Here is a 16,476-nt window from a genome sequence, read left to right as displayed (position 1 = left end):
GCCATCTCTTTCCCTTCTGGATTTCATTTCCTGGTTATCTCCATCATCCATTTCTCTTGTGCGTTTAGTTTCTTACGTTGCTTCTTCATATTTTCTTCCCATGTGGTTCACTTGCCCATTTTTCAAATATCATTGACTGGCTGATCATAAAGACAGGAAGCAAAGAGTTTCCCTGAATCACCCTGCACAAGCTGACATTTTCCTCCTTGATTTTGTTTGGTGCCTGCCTCCTTTCCCCCCACCTCCCTCCATCGCATCTCTAAACTCTCCCTACGCTCTTCTTTAGAGTCACACTACCCTGAATTTTTTTTTATTTCTAATAAATTATTATTTCTAATGAGTGATGGTGTACGTATGAATACTTTTCCCCACTTAGAGTAACACACGTTCCATTTCTGTTTCATGCCTGGATGCTAAAATCACCTCGGAAAATGATTTCTAAAGCCATGGATAATATAAATATTACAGTTAAGCCTGAGACACAGGAGTCAAACAACTCCAATCAACTAGTACTTTTTAGAAAAACAATCAAGTTTTAAAATTATTACAATGTTTTTCTCTTCTTAGAGCAGATATGGCCTAGAAGACCATCCTTTACTTTGAGTGCACTCTTTGAACAGCGTAGGGAACAGATAAAAATAATAACAGATGGGATTACTCAATTAAAAATTTTAATATGTCTACATATTTCTTGTATATTTCAGGCTGATTGTCCAGAATGTCATCGGCTGGTTGTATTAAACTGTGCGTAATACTGGCTTGTTGGAAAATTCGAATATTCTTCTTCTTTGAGATAATTGTTCCTAGAAATAAATTAAAAAAATGCAGTTAGTAAACATTTTCCTGTTATAATATAGAAGTCACCTAAGAAACCTGAAGAAGATGTAATGCATAAACATTCATAAATGCTCAGGAAATTCAAAATTATTAGATATGGAGTTTCATCTCACTAGGTATTTTTTTTCTGTATGCCATGTCTCAATATAGCAAACTTTTTTTTCATCCTAAAATAACCTTTCAAAAATGTCATAGTGAAAAACTAAAATCAACAAAACTCTGAATTTTTGCTTTCATAATAGGAAAGCATCAGGTACTGGAAACTCTTTTGCAATATGTATGTATGTATGTATGCAAGGTGGGAAAAAAAAAAAAAAAGAAAAAAAAAAAGAGAGACTGGAAGAATAGAACACCAAATCACTTAGTTTGGTTATTTTTTTTTTCCCCCTTCATATGTTATCTTTGTCCTTTCCCATGAGACCAGACACAAGACCTGTCGTCCAAGACGTGTCTGGTGGTTTGCTGAAGAATCATCTTGTTTTGTCATGCATCATGGAAAAGCTCCACTTGTGGCATTAACTTAACCCTGAGTTATCGGAAACTGGCAGTTTTACTGATACCCATCTTTTTTTGTTTCAGAAAACTAAGGTATATTAAAGAAACACATACTGTTTTACGCCTGATAATATAATCTGCTGCACAGTTAATGATATTTATTCTCTATTTTGCTATCTATATAAGCTATCTGCTATCAGTGGAAAACTTTTAAGAATTTCAGCCACTAATTCATATATGTAAGCCAGTTAACAATCATAACCTACGCTTTGAAGACTGATTAAACAGTAGTGAAAAAACACACGTAAGCTGAATTGTTGATTTTTTTAAAAAGTATAAACTTGCAACAAGTGTATTAAAAAAAAAGTAATAAACAATACAAGTAAAAAAAGCTCTTTGGAAGCAACCTATTGCGTTAGAGATTTTTAATTGAAAAGAAGAAAACTCTTTTGGCACTTACTTTAATTTCTGCTCCAGAGATAGCTCTGCATTTACTCTATCTAAGGCTTGGCGCCGTTCCCGGTTCTGCCGTTGTTGATGCCGCTCTAAAACCAACTGTGCTCTCGCAGCCTGTACTCTCTGCCTGTCCCATTCAGCATCCCTTTGGCTTTCTTCCTCTTTTAGTCTCTGCAGGAGCAAAAAATACTTCATTTTCTCCTTGCTCAAGGATGAAAGGATCTGTATAAAGTCTGGTAAATTCATCCTAACCAACTGCTTGCCTTTACTGAACACTAGGGGTAGCATTTGAAACAGGGAGAAAAAATAAGCACTTCCAAGCCAGGCAGGAGCCCGTGCATTAGGTAGAAGGAAGATCCTGCAGCTGAAAAAGCTATCCCCTTCCAGGTGGCACGAGAGGCTCCTAACTCTGCACAAGGTAAGAAAATTACTATCTGCTGCCTGGCAGAAGTTAAATCAATAGCTTACTATTTCTCTCTGCCATATTAGCTCTCTGAAAACCCAGAGCAGCTAAACAGATTTTTTAAAACTTTTCTTTTTTTTTTAAAGTTCTTGTTAGCAGGAGTTGGAACTTGTTGAGGTTGGAAGTTAGTAGTCATCATTATGACTTAAAAAATAGTTGAGTGTAGTAATTGAGCCACCAACACCTGATGAGTAAACCCAAACTGTTTTTCCCTCTGCCCTGTTATATTACCACTTCCTCACTTCTTGTCTGATGTCACATTTAACCGATTCAAGAAACCAGGCCTGAAAAAACCTAACTTTTCTTGGTGAGGCTCATTTTCTGCCAACTTAACTACTTTATGTGTTCACTTCAGGTTCATAGGAGAGCCAGGAAAATGACAATTCTATCTTCAGCTTTTAATAACAGCGGTAGGTAAGGGATAATGTAGCATAAAGTATTGGACGGATTAAAAAATAAAACTGAGCAGCTATTTGTTGGCTGTCATGAATCCAGCCTCTGCACTGAATCACAGAATCACAGAATCTTCTAGGTTGGAAGGGACCTTAATGATCATCTTGTCCAACCATCAACCTAACTGACAAAAATAGACACCTGCACAACAAACAAGAAGCATCACCATCACTAAACCAGACCTCCCAGCACTACATCAACCCGTCTTTTGAACACCTCCAGGGATGGTGCCTCAACCACCTCCCTGGGCAGCCCATTCCAATGCTGGATAACCCATCCCTGAAGAAATTTTTCCAAATATCCAATCTAAACCTCCCCTGGCACAACTTGACACCATTTCCCCTTGTCCTGTCACCTGAGACTTGGGAGATGAGACCGACCCCCACCTCTCTACACCCCCCTTCAGGTAGTTATAGAGTTATAAGGTCTCCCCTCAGCCTCCTCTTCTCCAGACTGAACACCCCCAGCTCCCTCAGCCTCTCCTCATAAGACTTGTTCTCCAGACCCCTCACCAGCTCCGTTGCCCTTCTCTGGACCCGCTCCAGCACCTCAATGTCTTTCTTGTGGTGAGGGGCCCAAAACTGGACACAGTACTCAAGGTGGGGCCTCACCAGTGCCCAGTACAGGGGGACAATCACCTCTCGGGCCCTACTCGCCACACTGTTCCTGATCCAGGCCAGGATGCTGGTGGCCTTCTTGGCCACCTGGGCACACTGCTGGCTCATGTTCAGCCCACAGGCCACCAACACCCCCGAGGTAAGTAGCTTCCCAGTTCACAATACCTGGCCTGTACACTCACGACTGCATCGGAAGGGTAGATTTCTTCATTTGACTGCCTGCTTCCATTCACCCTCAGAGCAGCAATTATTATCAACGTGTAGTTTTTCTATTGCAGTTTCATCCCAGAGCACGGCTCATAGTTGCGTGGGATGGCAGAAAGGAAATTCCGCTGTATTCATGAACTCTTTAAGACTATGAAATACGCATGAGCAGAATCCCTGGACCTGCTCTATTTGTCTTAACTACTCCTGCCTGCCTTGTTCTCACCCTCAGCTCCCGGTTTTTCTTCCCCTGTGGAAAAGCCCACTCCTGCTCATCCCTCGCAGGGACAGCTCATGCAGTCTCAAGTCCTGAACTGCACCGTGAAGCCTGGCTCTCGGGCAATGCAAGACCTTGCTCCCCAGCTGGGCCTTCCCCTTGGCTCCACAGCAAATCTTCCTCTCAGCCCAATTCATAGAATCATAGCATCATAGAATCACCCAGGCTGGAAGGGACCCCCAAAGGCCATCTAGTCCAACCTCCCCGCAGTCAGCAGGGACACCCCCAACTAGACCAGGTTGCCCAGGGCCTCGTCGAGCCTCTCCTTGAATATCTCCAGGGATGGGGCCTCAACCACCTCCCTGGGCAACCTGTTCCAGTGCTCCACCACCCTCACAGTGAAGAACCCTCTCCTCATCTCCAGTCTAAATCTGCTCCCCTCCAGCTTGAAGCCATTGCCCCTCGTCCTGTCACTGCAGGCCTTTCTAAACAGGCTCTCCCCAGCCTTCCTGTAGGCTCCCTTCAGGTACTGGAAGGCTGCTATTAGGTCTCCCCGGAGCCTCCTCTTCTCCAGGCTGAACAACCCCAGCTCCCTCAGCCTGTCCTCGGAGCAGAGGTGCTCCATCCCCCTGATCATCCCCGTGGCCCTCCTCTGGACCCGCTCCATCAGGTCCATGTCCTTCTTATATTGAGGGCTCCAGACCTGCACACAATACTCCAGGTGAGGTCTCACCAGAGCAGAGCAAAGTGGCAGAATCACCAGGGCTCTGGACCACTCCTGCTGCTCCATGACACTTCCCAGCTGCTTCCATGTCGCACAGACACTGTGTTCAGTTTGATTAATTCAAGTTCGGGTAAAATTCAGGTTAATAGAAAACAGTCTCTTAATGGGACATGCAGGGCAAACCATATTTTCTTCTACAAACTTTGTCTATAATGATATTAAAACCAGGAATACAGAATATGCATATAAGCTGAAATACCAGTTTCTCCAGAACTTGTTGCTGTTGAGAGTGACGGATTGCCATCAGCTGATCCTGACTCATTCCCTTCCACCGATCTGGGATGACACGATGGCTACCAAAGGAACTGATAGCTTGGTCGGGGTTTTCGGACAGGAAATCTCCTTGAAGAAGGCTGGAAATTTCAGCCATGTCATCCTTCATCTTTTGATACTTTTCTAACTTCTTTTTCTCAGCTACTTCAGCAGCCTAAATTCAGTGAAAGGAAAGAACTGATAGTTTTTCCAAGATAAAATATTAACTAAGGGACGCAAAAAATTTAGCACATCATAAGAGATTTCTTTCCAACTTGCACACAGTTTTGCATGACACATGAATACTACGATCACAGTCATATTGGCTAAGATAGAAAACCTAATAGTATATGGTTCTTTAATGTTGTCATCTCACATACAGCAAGTAGTTTGGAAAAAAATAATTTTGTTTTATAAGAAAAGCCAGAATTAAATAAAATATAATTTTACATTTATCCACAAGCAAATACCAGTGATATTTGGAGGCCAGGCACAATATTGAAGAAATTTATGATAAAAAATTTACAACCTTGAATCACTAGCCTTGGTATATATTGCATATTAAATCTTTGTGGAGAGCATAGTTAAGCACTCAAACAAACGGACAGGAGATGCCTATGTTAAGTCTGGAGATGCAGCCTTGAATTTGTTCCCTTTGCCTAGACAAAATGCAAACTTGAATTGTATTATATGAATATATCTGTAGTATTAGAAATCATAATTTGCATTTCCTATGGGAATCATTGTTCCTAATGTCCCCTAGAAGGTCACGATCTCCTATTCAGAGAAAATTTTCTTCTTGCAAAACTCCCGAAAGCAAAGATGATGATTTTATTTTAAAAGTTATTACATTCCAAAGAAGAATTAGATTACAGAAACTAATTTGGAGTAAAACAATAACGTCAGAGAAAATTTTCTTCTTGCAAAACTCCTGAAAGCAAAGATGATGATTTTATTTTATTACATTCCAAAGAAGAATTAGATGACAGAAACTAATTTGGAGTAAAACAATAATGCTAGGCATCATCCAGTTCTAATCCTGTCTCATTCTTCTGTAACGTGTAAACTGAACCACCTGGAACAATGAACAGTGCCAGGTTCCATCTGGCCAGAAGACAGGTCCTCTCCTCCTCGCTAGGGCACAAAGCACACAGGGTGCCAGACCTGGCCCTTGCACGTGTAGCTTTACACACTTATCTTTAGTGCAACACATCAGTGGATACCTGTCTCTCCAGTTTGTCCAAGATTGTCTCATGCTCTGTTCAAAAAATCACTGGCTTGAGAATACTCACTTTGCAAGTTAAGTTAAACAACTCTGTACTTTTCTTGCTGATTTTCTTCAATCTAACAAGTCTATAAATACGAGGTCATTAAATAAGACATCCTCTGTAATCACATCCTCTCATTTACTTACCATTACTACAAAGTGCCTTGGAAAGGATTCAAGTCCTGTGCTATTTATATAATCAATATTTTATAATAAGAAGAAACTGATTTAAAGAACACAATCAGTATACCTACTACTGTACTGCTAAACTGGGCATTCCCAAGCGTTATTATCCTTACTGAGGAACCTTCTGCAACAGTAAGATTCTGCTACGGAATCACAATCCCATCAAAAGAAGCAAAAAATATATATTCTGGTCAGCCTTGATTTCTGTTACCTGGCTGTCAAATCCAAATGTTTGCTACTTCTGTGCAAATGATTTCAGAAGGTATAACTGACAGTTTAAACTAGTAGTAAAAGTCTTCTCACACCAAAGACAAAAGCAACGTTGGGAACACATACTTAAGCGAGAGAAAATCTGAGCATTTATTTTAAAAAGCATTAGTTTTCTAGACACTACACACACTTAAAATGCTTACAGTACAGGATCCTTCACCACTGGGAAATATGGTACCATATAATCAATTCATTGTCCTGCTAATTAATTCCAGAAGAACAAAACTAACCATTAGCAATAAGTCATTGCTAATGTCATTGGTAAGTGGAGGAAGTTGAATCCCTGTCACGGAGGGCGGCAACATCAAATCCTGTAACGAAGGCAGGCTGTGATGAACTAAGACACCCTACTTTCAGTCATCTGTTGGGATTCTTTACCAATTGACTAGCAGGTTGACCAAAAAACATTTCTCCAGGAGTACATGACTTACTGGTTTTTGTGTTTGTTGTTTTTTTTGTTTGGGTTGTTTTTTTTTAAAAAAAAAAAAAAATTTTTTTACAGTAATTATTTTTTTCCCTGAAGATACTAGCAACCTTAAGGACTACAGATGATGACCATGGAGATAATGATTGATCCAAAGCCAAATTCTAGGAAATGTCTTCCTCTCTGAAGATGAATCCTCATATTATACTTTATCCAAACTACAATAACTGCGGGTTGCCTCAGAAAGGGTGAGGTTGCTTTCTCCCTTTATTTACTGCCACCTCAGACTGTGCACTCACTCATCCCCGTCAGATCTAGCAGTCACTCATTCTAGACCAGAGTTCATTTTCTTTTGGATTTGAGAAGTTATCTAACATACTGAAGCTTCATGATCATTACCAGCTCGTTACTGTGGGGGTGGTGAGACACTGGAACAGGTTGCCCAGAGAAGCTGTGGCTGCCCCATCCCTGGAGGGGTTCAAGGCCAGGCTGGATGGGGCTTGGAGCAACCTGGTCTGGTGGGAGGTGTCCCTGCCCAGGGCAAGGGGGTTGGAACTTGATGATCTCTAAAAGTCCCTTCCAACTCATTCTATGATTCTGCTAGATGATCTCTAAAGGTCCCTTCCAACTCATTCTATGATTCTGTGATGCAACAGCAGAAAAAAATGAATGAACTTTAGGGAACAAGAAAAAGGAGTTCTTCTTTTGGCAGTCACTGAGAGGTAAAGCAGATGTGGGTAGAGCAAAACAGTGTCAGACTGCACCCTCAAGCAGTTAAGGTCTTCAAACTGGCTACTTTCAGAAAGCTGAAACCGCTAGAGACGTCTCTTTTATGCATCTGAGGTCAGATACAGAGACCTCTTCTGTGAAGTTCATTCTTAGGCTGAATGCCCTACTTCCTCTCTTGGGAAAAAGATGTATAGCAAATCCCTCCATAACACAGCTTTCTCTTAAGAGACAACATCACCCAAAGGCTTGGCAACCTGAAACCTCCAGCTGACATGTTTAATAAAGAAAAGCAGCAACTGTGCCAGTACATCATTTCAGGGTTAAAAAAAAAAAAAAAGGAGCTTTTCTCAACCATCAGCAAATTAAAGAAATGCTGAAAACAGGACTGTGGTCTTAATTAACTACCTTAGAAAGAAAGAAAAAGAGCTGCAAGCTGTAACTCCAATCTACACAACACAGCAAGGAGACTGTTGCCCCAGCCTCCATTATCATGACCTTACATTAGAAAAAACAAAGAGCATATTTAATATGTACACAAGGCAAGTAGAACGTATATGCCCAAACATTAAAAACCACACCAAACACAAACCTCCCACCCCATCCCATCCCCAAACCCTGTCCCAAAATTAGGATTTTTTACATGGAATCAATTGGTATGACAACAGTTATTTGGGATACTACTGCTACTCCAACTGCATCAGCCACTTCGGGTACTTTTGTTGCTATTTGCATAAAATGCTGCTCAGTAGCCATGACTTCAAGCAGTAAAAGCCTTTTCAATTCCTTTGGGCTATGTATAAACAAGATTATATGCCAAGTGTATAAGTGTTGCTTGAGCCTTTCAGGACACAAAGACTTGCATGCTTATAGACTTGAAGCAAAAGATACCATGCTTAATGTAGATAATTTAAATGTGGCTTATTTTGATGTGCCTAAATAAATTTAAGCTAATTCACACCAAATATAGTTTAACCAAACTAATATCGTCCATGTAGCCCTTTGAGCTGTAAGTACAATCTGGAAGGGAAAAAAATCTGTGATGCTCCAGATAAAGAACTGGAGCATGACAGATAATGGTACTCAGATAAATAAAGGTTCATGTCATGTTTCAATAGGTTCCAAAGCATGCTTGGTAAACAACCAAGAGACATGTGCACAAACACCAATGAAGTAGCCAAAGTGCCAAAACCAGTGGTTCTGGGCAATTAACGTAAGCAATAAAGACATAAAAGCTACTGGTAGTAACGTTTCCCCCCAAGCAAAAAGAAAGGCAGGCAGACACAATTAAGATTATCCAGTGGCTGATATAAAACCAGAGGGGAGCGTTGGAGGCTTTTGCTGTACCCCAGTTGACAGACTAAAAGTCCCTCAGAGAGCGGGGAGTTGTTGCTGAGAACCAAGAGGGAGAATTTTGACAGAGGGTAACCAGATAGAGGATAGCTAGATCCTTGCAGAGGACAAAGTCAATAAATTCTATCTTCCAGTAATGGAAGCAACCTTCAAAGTTAGCTGCTAAGAAACCTCATTACTCATTGTCCTTTCGCTCATCTTATTTTCCTTCTGTGTCTCCACTTTTTTTAAAAAACAACATTAATTTACCTGGGTTCTATTGAAATCTTTAACAGCTGCACAAACAGCACGCTTGTTTTCTTCTTCTTTTTGTTGCTGCTCCATAGTCTTTTGGTCAATTGCAATCCTATTCTTGTCATAAAGATCATCTGAAGTAGATTAAAATGAAATTTAGTCAATATTCATGGACATGATGTCCCATGTGAGTAAGCCACTATAAGACAGACAGAGAGAAAGAGAGGAGCTACAGATACAGTAGACTGAATTACATAACTATTTCCAAATCCTACCACCAAAGCTTTTGATCTAGGAATCTCAGGTGACTCGTGAAATCAGTTTATTATGTAACCAACCTTAACAGTTAATGTTAAAATGAAAGAGTATGTTAAAGCCTGTTATGCAGAAGAAGTGTTTCATGACAAGTTACAGAAGAAAAATCAGTATTATTTTGTCTGCTCTAGAATAGTAAAGATTGGACAGTTTGGTCCAATGAAGTAAACGCACCATCTAGAACGCAAAACATTAAGATGTTTTTTCAGAATGCTGATACTTCATTTGAGGTGTAAAACAGAAATTAAATCATCACATTATTAAATATGGATTTCTTAAGTGAGAAATTGAATAGATTAGAGCTTGTAAAGTAAGAACTGCTGCAGTATTTCTGAAAGCTGACTACTGAACATACTAAAACACTGCTATGTCAGTAGCGTAGCAGTATAGGCTGTACAGACACAATAGGCTATACCATAGTTTTGTCAGATACGCCAGAATTTCAGAAAAAAGCAGATTAAAACCTTATTATCTTTTCTTTTGTTACCTGCAAATTTTTGATCAGCTAATGCATTTTTCCAGTCCCTCTGTTGTTGAAGAGACCACTCTCGTAACTGCTCCTTTTGAAATTTCAGTCTCTGATCATGGTTTAAGTCTTCACCCATAAACTTCTGCAAGCCAGACACAGTACATCGAGGATCATCGTCCGAAAGTCGAGCAGGTTTATCCTTCTTCAGGGCTTCAGGATCAGACAGGTCAAATTCACGTCTTGTTTCTGGCTTCTGAAAATTCTTCTGAAACTCAGTGATAGCCTTATTTATGTTTCTGATATGGTTTTTCTGTCGTTCTTCTAACATACACATTATCTTGTCATTTTGCTTCATTTCATTAGCTACAGAAAAATGAACACAATGAAAATGCAATTCTTAGAAGTGCACGTGTGTTGTGGAAGTGCATATGTAAGATGGAAAACAAAATTTTGAAGATGAATAAATATAAGTCTTCAAGCTTTTATACCCTAGGAAAGAGTATTTTACCTATGAGTACCAGCCCAGCAAACACTCTAATAGTAATATTAAAACTTTTATACCCTAGGAAAGAGTATTTTACCTATGAGTACCAGCCCAGCAAACACTCTAATAGTAATATTAATTCTAAAATATTTTCAGTTTTTTAGGAATCAATTATTTTATTAATGTTACAATGAGATACATGGATGTGAAACAAAGACAACAATAAAAATTTTTAGAAATATAAGTCTTCAAGCTTTTATACCCTAGGAAAGAGTATTTTACCTATGAGTACCAGCCCAGCAAACACTCTAATAATAATATTTCCTTCTAAAATATTTTCAGTTTTTTAGGAATCAATTATTTTATTAATGTTACAATGAGATACATGGATGTGAAACAAAGACAACAATAAAAATTTTTAGAACTATGAGGTTTCATTTGATTAAAACTTTGCAGTAACATATGAAATGTACTGTATACTAATCAGAACTATGAGGTTTCATTTGATTAAAACTTGCAGTAACATATGAAACGTACCTTATACTAATTCTTCCCATTTACTTTTAGTTTACAGTTACAACTGAAATACATTAAGTTGCTTATGTAGAAAAAAAAATTTGGACTCCCAATGAAAGGAATACAGATAGCTGCTGCATAGTTCCAATAATTTTTCTAACCATACCACTGAAAGAATTGACTATGACTAACAGTTTGTTCAGAGCTTAATAGTTATTGCCCATTTAATCAAAATGCTGCAATTGATTTAGTTTTAAGGAGAAATAAACAATCAACAACAACAATAAAAAAACCCACCGAACACCCAGAACTAGCCATTCTAGCCATTTAAATATAATTCACAAGAAAAGATCAATTCCTCTGCTGCCAGACTACACGTTGCTTCTGGCAGTTTCCTAGGAGTCCCAGTCTGACAGGTATCCTGCCAGGAAAACCACAAGCAGCCGTAGAAGCCCAGCATGGAAGTTGGCAGCTCCATTCCAGCTCTTCTTGAAACCCCCAGAGAGCTCAGTCTGTGGGATCTTTTCACATGATACCCCAGGAAAGCATTCCAAACACAGAGGGCCACAAAGGGTTTTGAGGTCAGGGGACACAGCTGAAATATTTGTGTGGCTCCGTGTTCTGACTCTGCAACGGCTCTACTTACTGCCCTGTTGTAGATGACTCATACTTCAAGCAATAATAATCCATAAAGGATTCTAAAGAATCTATATACTCTGTTGAAGAATCACTGGACAGAATACGGGCTTACTCTACAAGAAAGCAATCAAAGAAATTTGCAACAACTATTCTGAAAAGAACAGCATTAAGTAATTAAGTTTTTGTAAATTCTCCCTTATCTTCATGCCTCTAAACAATGCTATTTGTCAACATTTATTAAAAGAAAACACTGAAAATTCTGGCCTATCAGGAAATGTATACCAGTTTAATCATGTCAATATGAATCTTCAGATACTGAGGAAAACAGATACTGTACCAATGCAAATGTACAAACATAAATAGGACTACACATTATAGTATTGTTTGTACAAATCCAGAGAAAAGCCTGTAATGGTGCTTTTATATATATATATCTCTCTCAATTGATAGTTTTATATAGCTAGAGATATATTGGAAGATTCAAGGAGATAGGCTCCATTTGGAAATAAATATGGCAGTTTGAAATACATGAAGGGAAAAAGAAAGCAGGAAACAGATGACAAATTACATTTAACTCTTCACAGTAATATCAGAGTATCTATGAATATACCAAGTTCTTCATGTCGTGCTTTTTCAGCTGCTTCTTGAATTTTCCTCTCCTTGACCTGGGCATCCAGTGCATCTTTATCAATCTATTTAAATGAAAAAAAAAAAAAAAAAGGCAGCTCTTTAAGAGATACCATGTTTGACTGATTAAAAACAGGCATTGTCAGGCTACATTGATTCACAGTTGTACAAGACAGATATAAAACCACTACCAACAGAATATATATACATCTCTATTTCATGTAAGTAATATAAAAAGAAAATCCAGAAACAGCAAAATTGTTTCCTTCGTTTTAATAATTACAGGTATACTCTTCCACTGAATCAGAACAAGCCACAGCATTTACATGATATATAGAGCTATAAATATAAACATTTTACACAGAACATGTTTTCCCCATTATAGCTGGCATTTTTACTTAGTTTTTCTTGGGTTTCTGCTTTCATTTATATAGCAGGTAAGTATTTTGACAGTCAAGATCGTAGGAAGTTGTGATAGTTCAGATTTGAAAAAAAAAATAAAATAGACTATTCACTGAAAGTACCTTGAAGAAGTAACAGGGAACAGAAAGAAGTTTTCCAGTCCAATCTGACAGAGGATAAGAGTCACATGGTTGCCAAAACACAATATTGAGTGTCTACAATGAGCTGACTGAAATGATACATGATAGTCACAGCCCCGCAGAGTGGTAGCTGAGCAAGGCATGAGAGCAGCCACCTACATTTCAGACAAGAATCAAGTCCTATGTTTGTTGAGAGAAGGTGGCAAAATAATTTAAGATCTTCTTTTTTCTTTTACTGGCCAAGTCACTTAATGTATTTAAAAGATTTATCAAAAACCAATGACAATTCTTCAAGAATCTGCTAAACTATATTGATAGTCTTTGCCTAAAAAATATTTAGATCAAGATAGAAAGATCTAAACAGATTATGGCTGAAAACACACATTGTTACTGCTGTAAAGGACTACTGACTATACCAATCAGGCAAAGAGGTACATCTGTAAGCAAGAGAGAAACCACAAAAAAATTCTACAGGGTATCATTGTCCCAAAACAGTGGTGTCACAGGCATACATATCAACTCATTTAGAGGTCTCATTTGGGAAACCAACCTTTCAATGTAACTATAGGAAACCCTGTTAAGAGAAATTCAATATGACTCCATTAGTAAATTCTGGCAGCAGTACAGGTGAGTCACCCTGAGGCTTGTGTCTGTACATTCAGTTATGCTATCAGCTCTTAACTCATTTAGAGGTCTCATTTGGGAAACCAACCTTTCAATGTAACTATAGGAAACCCTGTTAAGAGAAATTCAATATGACTCCATTAGTAAATTCTGGCAGCAGTACAGGTGAGTCACCGTGAGGCTTGTGTCTGTAAATTCAAGTTATGCTATCAGCTCTCCCCCTTTTGAACAGCTTTCACTTGGTAAGAATAGAACCCTAAAATAACTATTCCTAGTCCCATAAAGCTACAGGTTTAACTTCTGAGCATTAAAATAACAAATCCCCTACTATAAACAGTTTGAAGCAGCTGATTTCTAATCTCCTTGTATTTATGTGTAATAGTTCACATATACATAGGAAGTAATTTTTCATTTGGACTACTCATCTGAACTCTTGGGAAACTACTGATTTACTGAGGATAAACTCTTAAATCTGTAAGTGAAGAGAGCAGTATCTTACTTTTCCGTTACTCAGATGAGGAAACAGATACATAAGTCTAATAATAGAACTAGTAATAATCAAGGCGAAAAATTAAAATTTCAGTTGCCATTCTGCTTTCCAGTCAGTATATTATCTCCATGTTTTTAAACTAGTCAATCCCTGCTTAAGGATTTGTGGCCTACGTCAAATATCACCTTGATTTTTTAAAATTTTGTTACAGACAGCTGCTCAGCTAAACTGGTGAAAGAGAGAAAGCAAAGAATCTAAAAACACATCGGAAATGCTGACATAGTGTATCTCTGTGTAAATTTGTTGACTCTTCATGCTTTGGACTTGGCCTAATTTCAAAGCACAAGAGTAGCCACTTCTGGCAGCAGTCATTGTTCAGCCAAGGAATAAGGTACATTGAATGATGTTAATCAAAATATTTACAGAATTCCTCCAATAAGCTCTCCTTCATTTAAGATGTTTGTCTCATGTAAATGGGCCTATCAAAACCCGTCTGATAGTTCTGCTGAAGTATTTGAGAAAGACCTTCAGATGGTGTAGTTCAGTATTGCTCAATCAAGTACATAGAGATATATCAACCTTCAGATGGTGTAGTTCAGTATTGCTCAGTACATAGAGATATATCGATTTTCATTAGTTCAGAATTTCTATTTTACGTTGTCAGGAAAAATCAGCCACATCAGTTAATTCCACATATATAAACATGGCCTGACGGATCTGTCTGTTCAGCCAAGGAATAAGGTACATTGAATGATGTTAATCAAAATATTTACAAAATTCCTCCAATAAGCTCTCCTTCATTTAAGATGTCTGTCTCATGTAAATGGGCCTATCAAAACCCGTCTGATAGTTCTGCTGAAGTATTTGAGAAAGACCTTCAGATGGTGTAGTTCAGTATTGCTCAATCAAGTACATAGAGATATATCAATTTTCATTAGTTCAGAATTTCTATTTTACATTGTCAAGAAAAATCAGACCCATCAATTAATTCCACATATGTAAACAGAGCCTGACAGATCTGTCATATTTTGCCTGATGCAAACTAGGAACCAACTAGAGGATCCCTTTCAGCAATAAATGTCTCACAGCACTGATTCTAGCTTCTAGTGAGAATCAATCAGACGAGGGAACAACAGAAAGGTAAAAAACACTGATTTGTTTACACCCTACTGCGTGAGCTGACTCTGCAAGGCTTCTGGCTTACCCCAAAAGGGGTAAAAGCAAAACACATCATCACAGAATCATTTTGGTCGGAAAAGACCTTTAAGATAAATCCAACCGTTAACCTAACACTGCCTAGTCCACCACTAAAGGCATCAACACATCTTTTAAACACCTCCAGGGATGCTAACTCAACCGCTTCCCTGGGCAGCCTGTTCCAATGCTTGATAGCCCCTTAAGCAAAGAAATTTTTCCTTATATCAAACCTAAGCCTCCCCTGGCACAACTTGAGGCCATTTCCTCTTGTCCTATCGCCTGTGACTTGGGAGAACAGACTGACCCCCACCTGGCTACACCCTCCTTTCAGGTAGCTGTAGAGGGCCATAAGGTCTCCCCTCAGCCTCCTTTTCTCCAAACAACCCCAGTTCCTTCAGGTGCTCCTTATGAGACTTGTTCTCTAGACCCCTCACCAGCTTCATTGTCCTTCTTTGGACCCGCTCCAGCGCCTCAAAGTCCCTCCTACAGTGAGGGGCCCCAAACTGGACACAGTACTCCAGGTGTGGCCTCACCAGTGCCTAGTACAGGGAGGACAGTACTCAAGGTGTGGCCTCACCAGTGCCTAGTCCAGGGAGGCGACCACTTCCCTAGTCCTGCTGGCCGCACTACATATATGCTGTGTGAAGTTAGCTCCTACGCCGATATTGAAACACGGGGCTTGATCTTTTTGTCCTATTAAGGAAAAATGAAATCTTGCCTTTGAACCCTACAGCAGCAAAACACAAGTCCCCCTCACACTCTCTCTCTCTCACACACACACACACTCTCTCCAGCGATAGGTGCCAAAAATACCTGTTGACTATACCTGGAGAATCTCAACTCGTTTCTGCCAGCACCACTTTATGAAAGCGCCTCAGCCCTCTAAAAGGGCGTTTTCTCCCCGTTTCCCGCCCTCACCCGGCGCTGAAGGGGCACTGAGGGGGCGCGCGCTCCCCGCAGCCGTTGGGGCGCTGCCTCCCGCCCTCCCCCCGTCCTGCCACAGGTGCCCCCCTTTCTTTAAACCGGTCTCCTCAGGAGCCCGCATAGGAGCGGGGGACGGGAAACGACAGCGCCATCCCTTCCCGCTCCGGGGGCTTGGGCCGCGCCCTCACCCCGATGGTCCGGACTCGCGCGTTGAAGATGCGGCTCTGCCGTTGCAGCTCCCGCTGCCGCCTCCGCTCCAGGGCGGCCGCCTCCTGCTGCATCTCCCGCTGCAGCCTCAGCCTGCTCATGGTGCCGAAAAGCGTGACCGACCGGCCGCCCGGCAGAGAAGAGCGAGCGGGTCCGGCCCGGCCGCCCGCCCGCAAACACAGCGAGTCGCTATGGCAGCGGGAG

General features: G+C 40.0%; 1 protein-coding gene across 1 annotated transcript; it reads right to left on the bottom strand.

Annotated features, from left to right (window-relative positions):
* Nucleotides 1-565: 565 nt before the first annotated feature.
* On the bottom strand, nucleotides 566-16,373 carry RIBC2 (RIB43A domain with coiled-coils 2). The gene is made up of 7 exons (XM_014938405.1): nucleotides 16,254-16,373; nucleotides 12,272-12,353; nucleotides 10,041-10,385; nucleotides 9,254-9,372; nucleotides 4,726-4,953; nucleotides 1,793-1,959; nucleotides 566-803 (listed from the first exon to the last, which is right to left on the bottom strand). The coding sequence occupies exons 1-7, from the start codon at nucleotides 16,371-16,373 to the stop codon at nucleotides 722-724; spliced, it is 1,143 nt and encodes a 380-aa protein (XP_014793891.1). The 3' UTR covers nucleotides 566-721.
* Nucleotides 16,374-16,476: the final 103 nt, after the last annotated feature.

This window comes from Calidris pugnax, unplaced genomic scaffold, assembly GCF_001431845.1.
Source record: "Calidris pugnax isolate Ruff unplaced genomic scaffold, ASM143184v1 scaffold47, whole genome shotgun sequence".
Taxonomy (NCBI): Eukaryota; Metazoa; Chordata; class Aves; order Charadriiformes; family Scolopacidae; genus Calidris; species Calidris pugnax.
This window is presented reverse-complemented; position numbering and strand designations above follow the sequence as displayed.

Bases quoted from the DNA above. Each gene is read 5' to 3' on its own strand.
- RIBC2 (XM_014938405.1), bottom strand. From the start codon at position 16,373: ATGAGCAGGCTGAGGCTGCAGCGGGAGATGCAGCAGGAGGCGGCCGCC. The intron at 10,386-12,271 runs GTATATTCATAG...ATTTTTCTGTAG, and splicing joins AGCACGACATGAAGAACTTG to CTAATGAAATGAAGCAAAAT. The intron at 4,954-9,253 runs GTAAATTAATGT...CACTGAATTTAG, and splicing joins AAGATTTCAATAGAACCCAG to GCTGCTGAAGTAGCTGAGAA.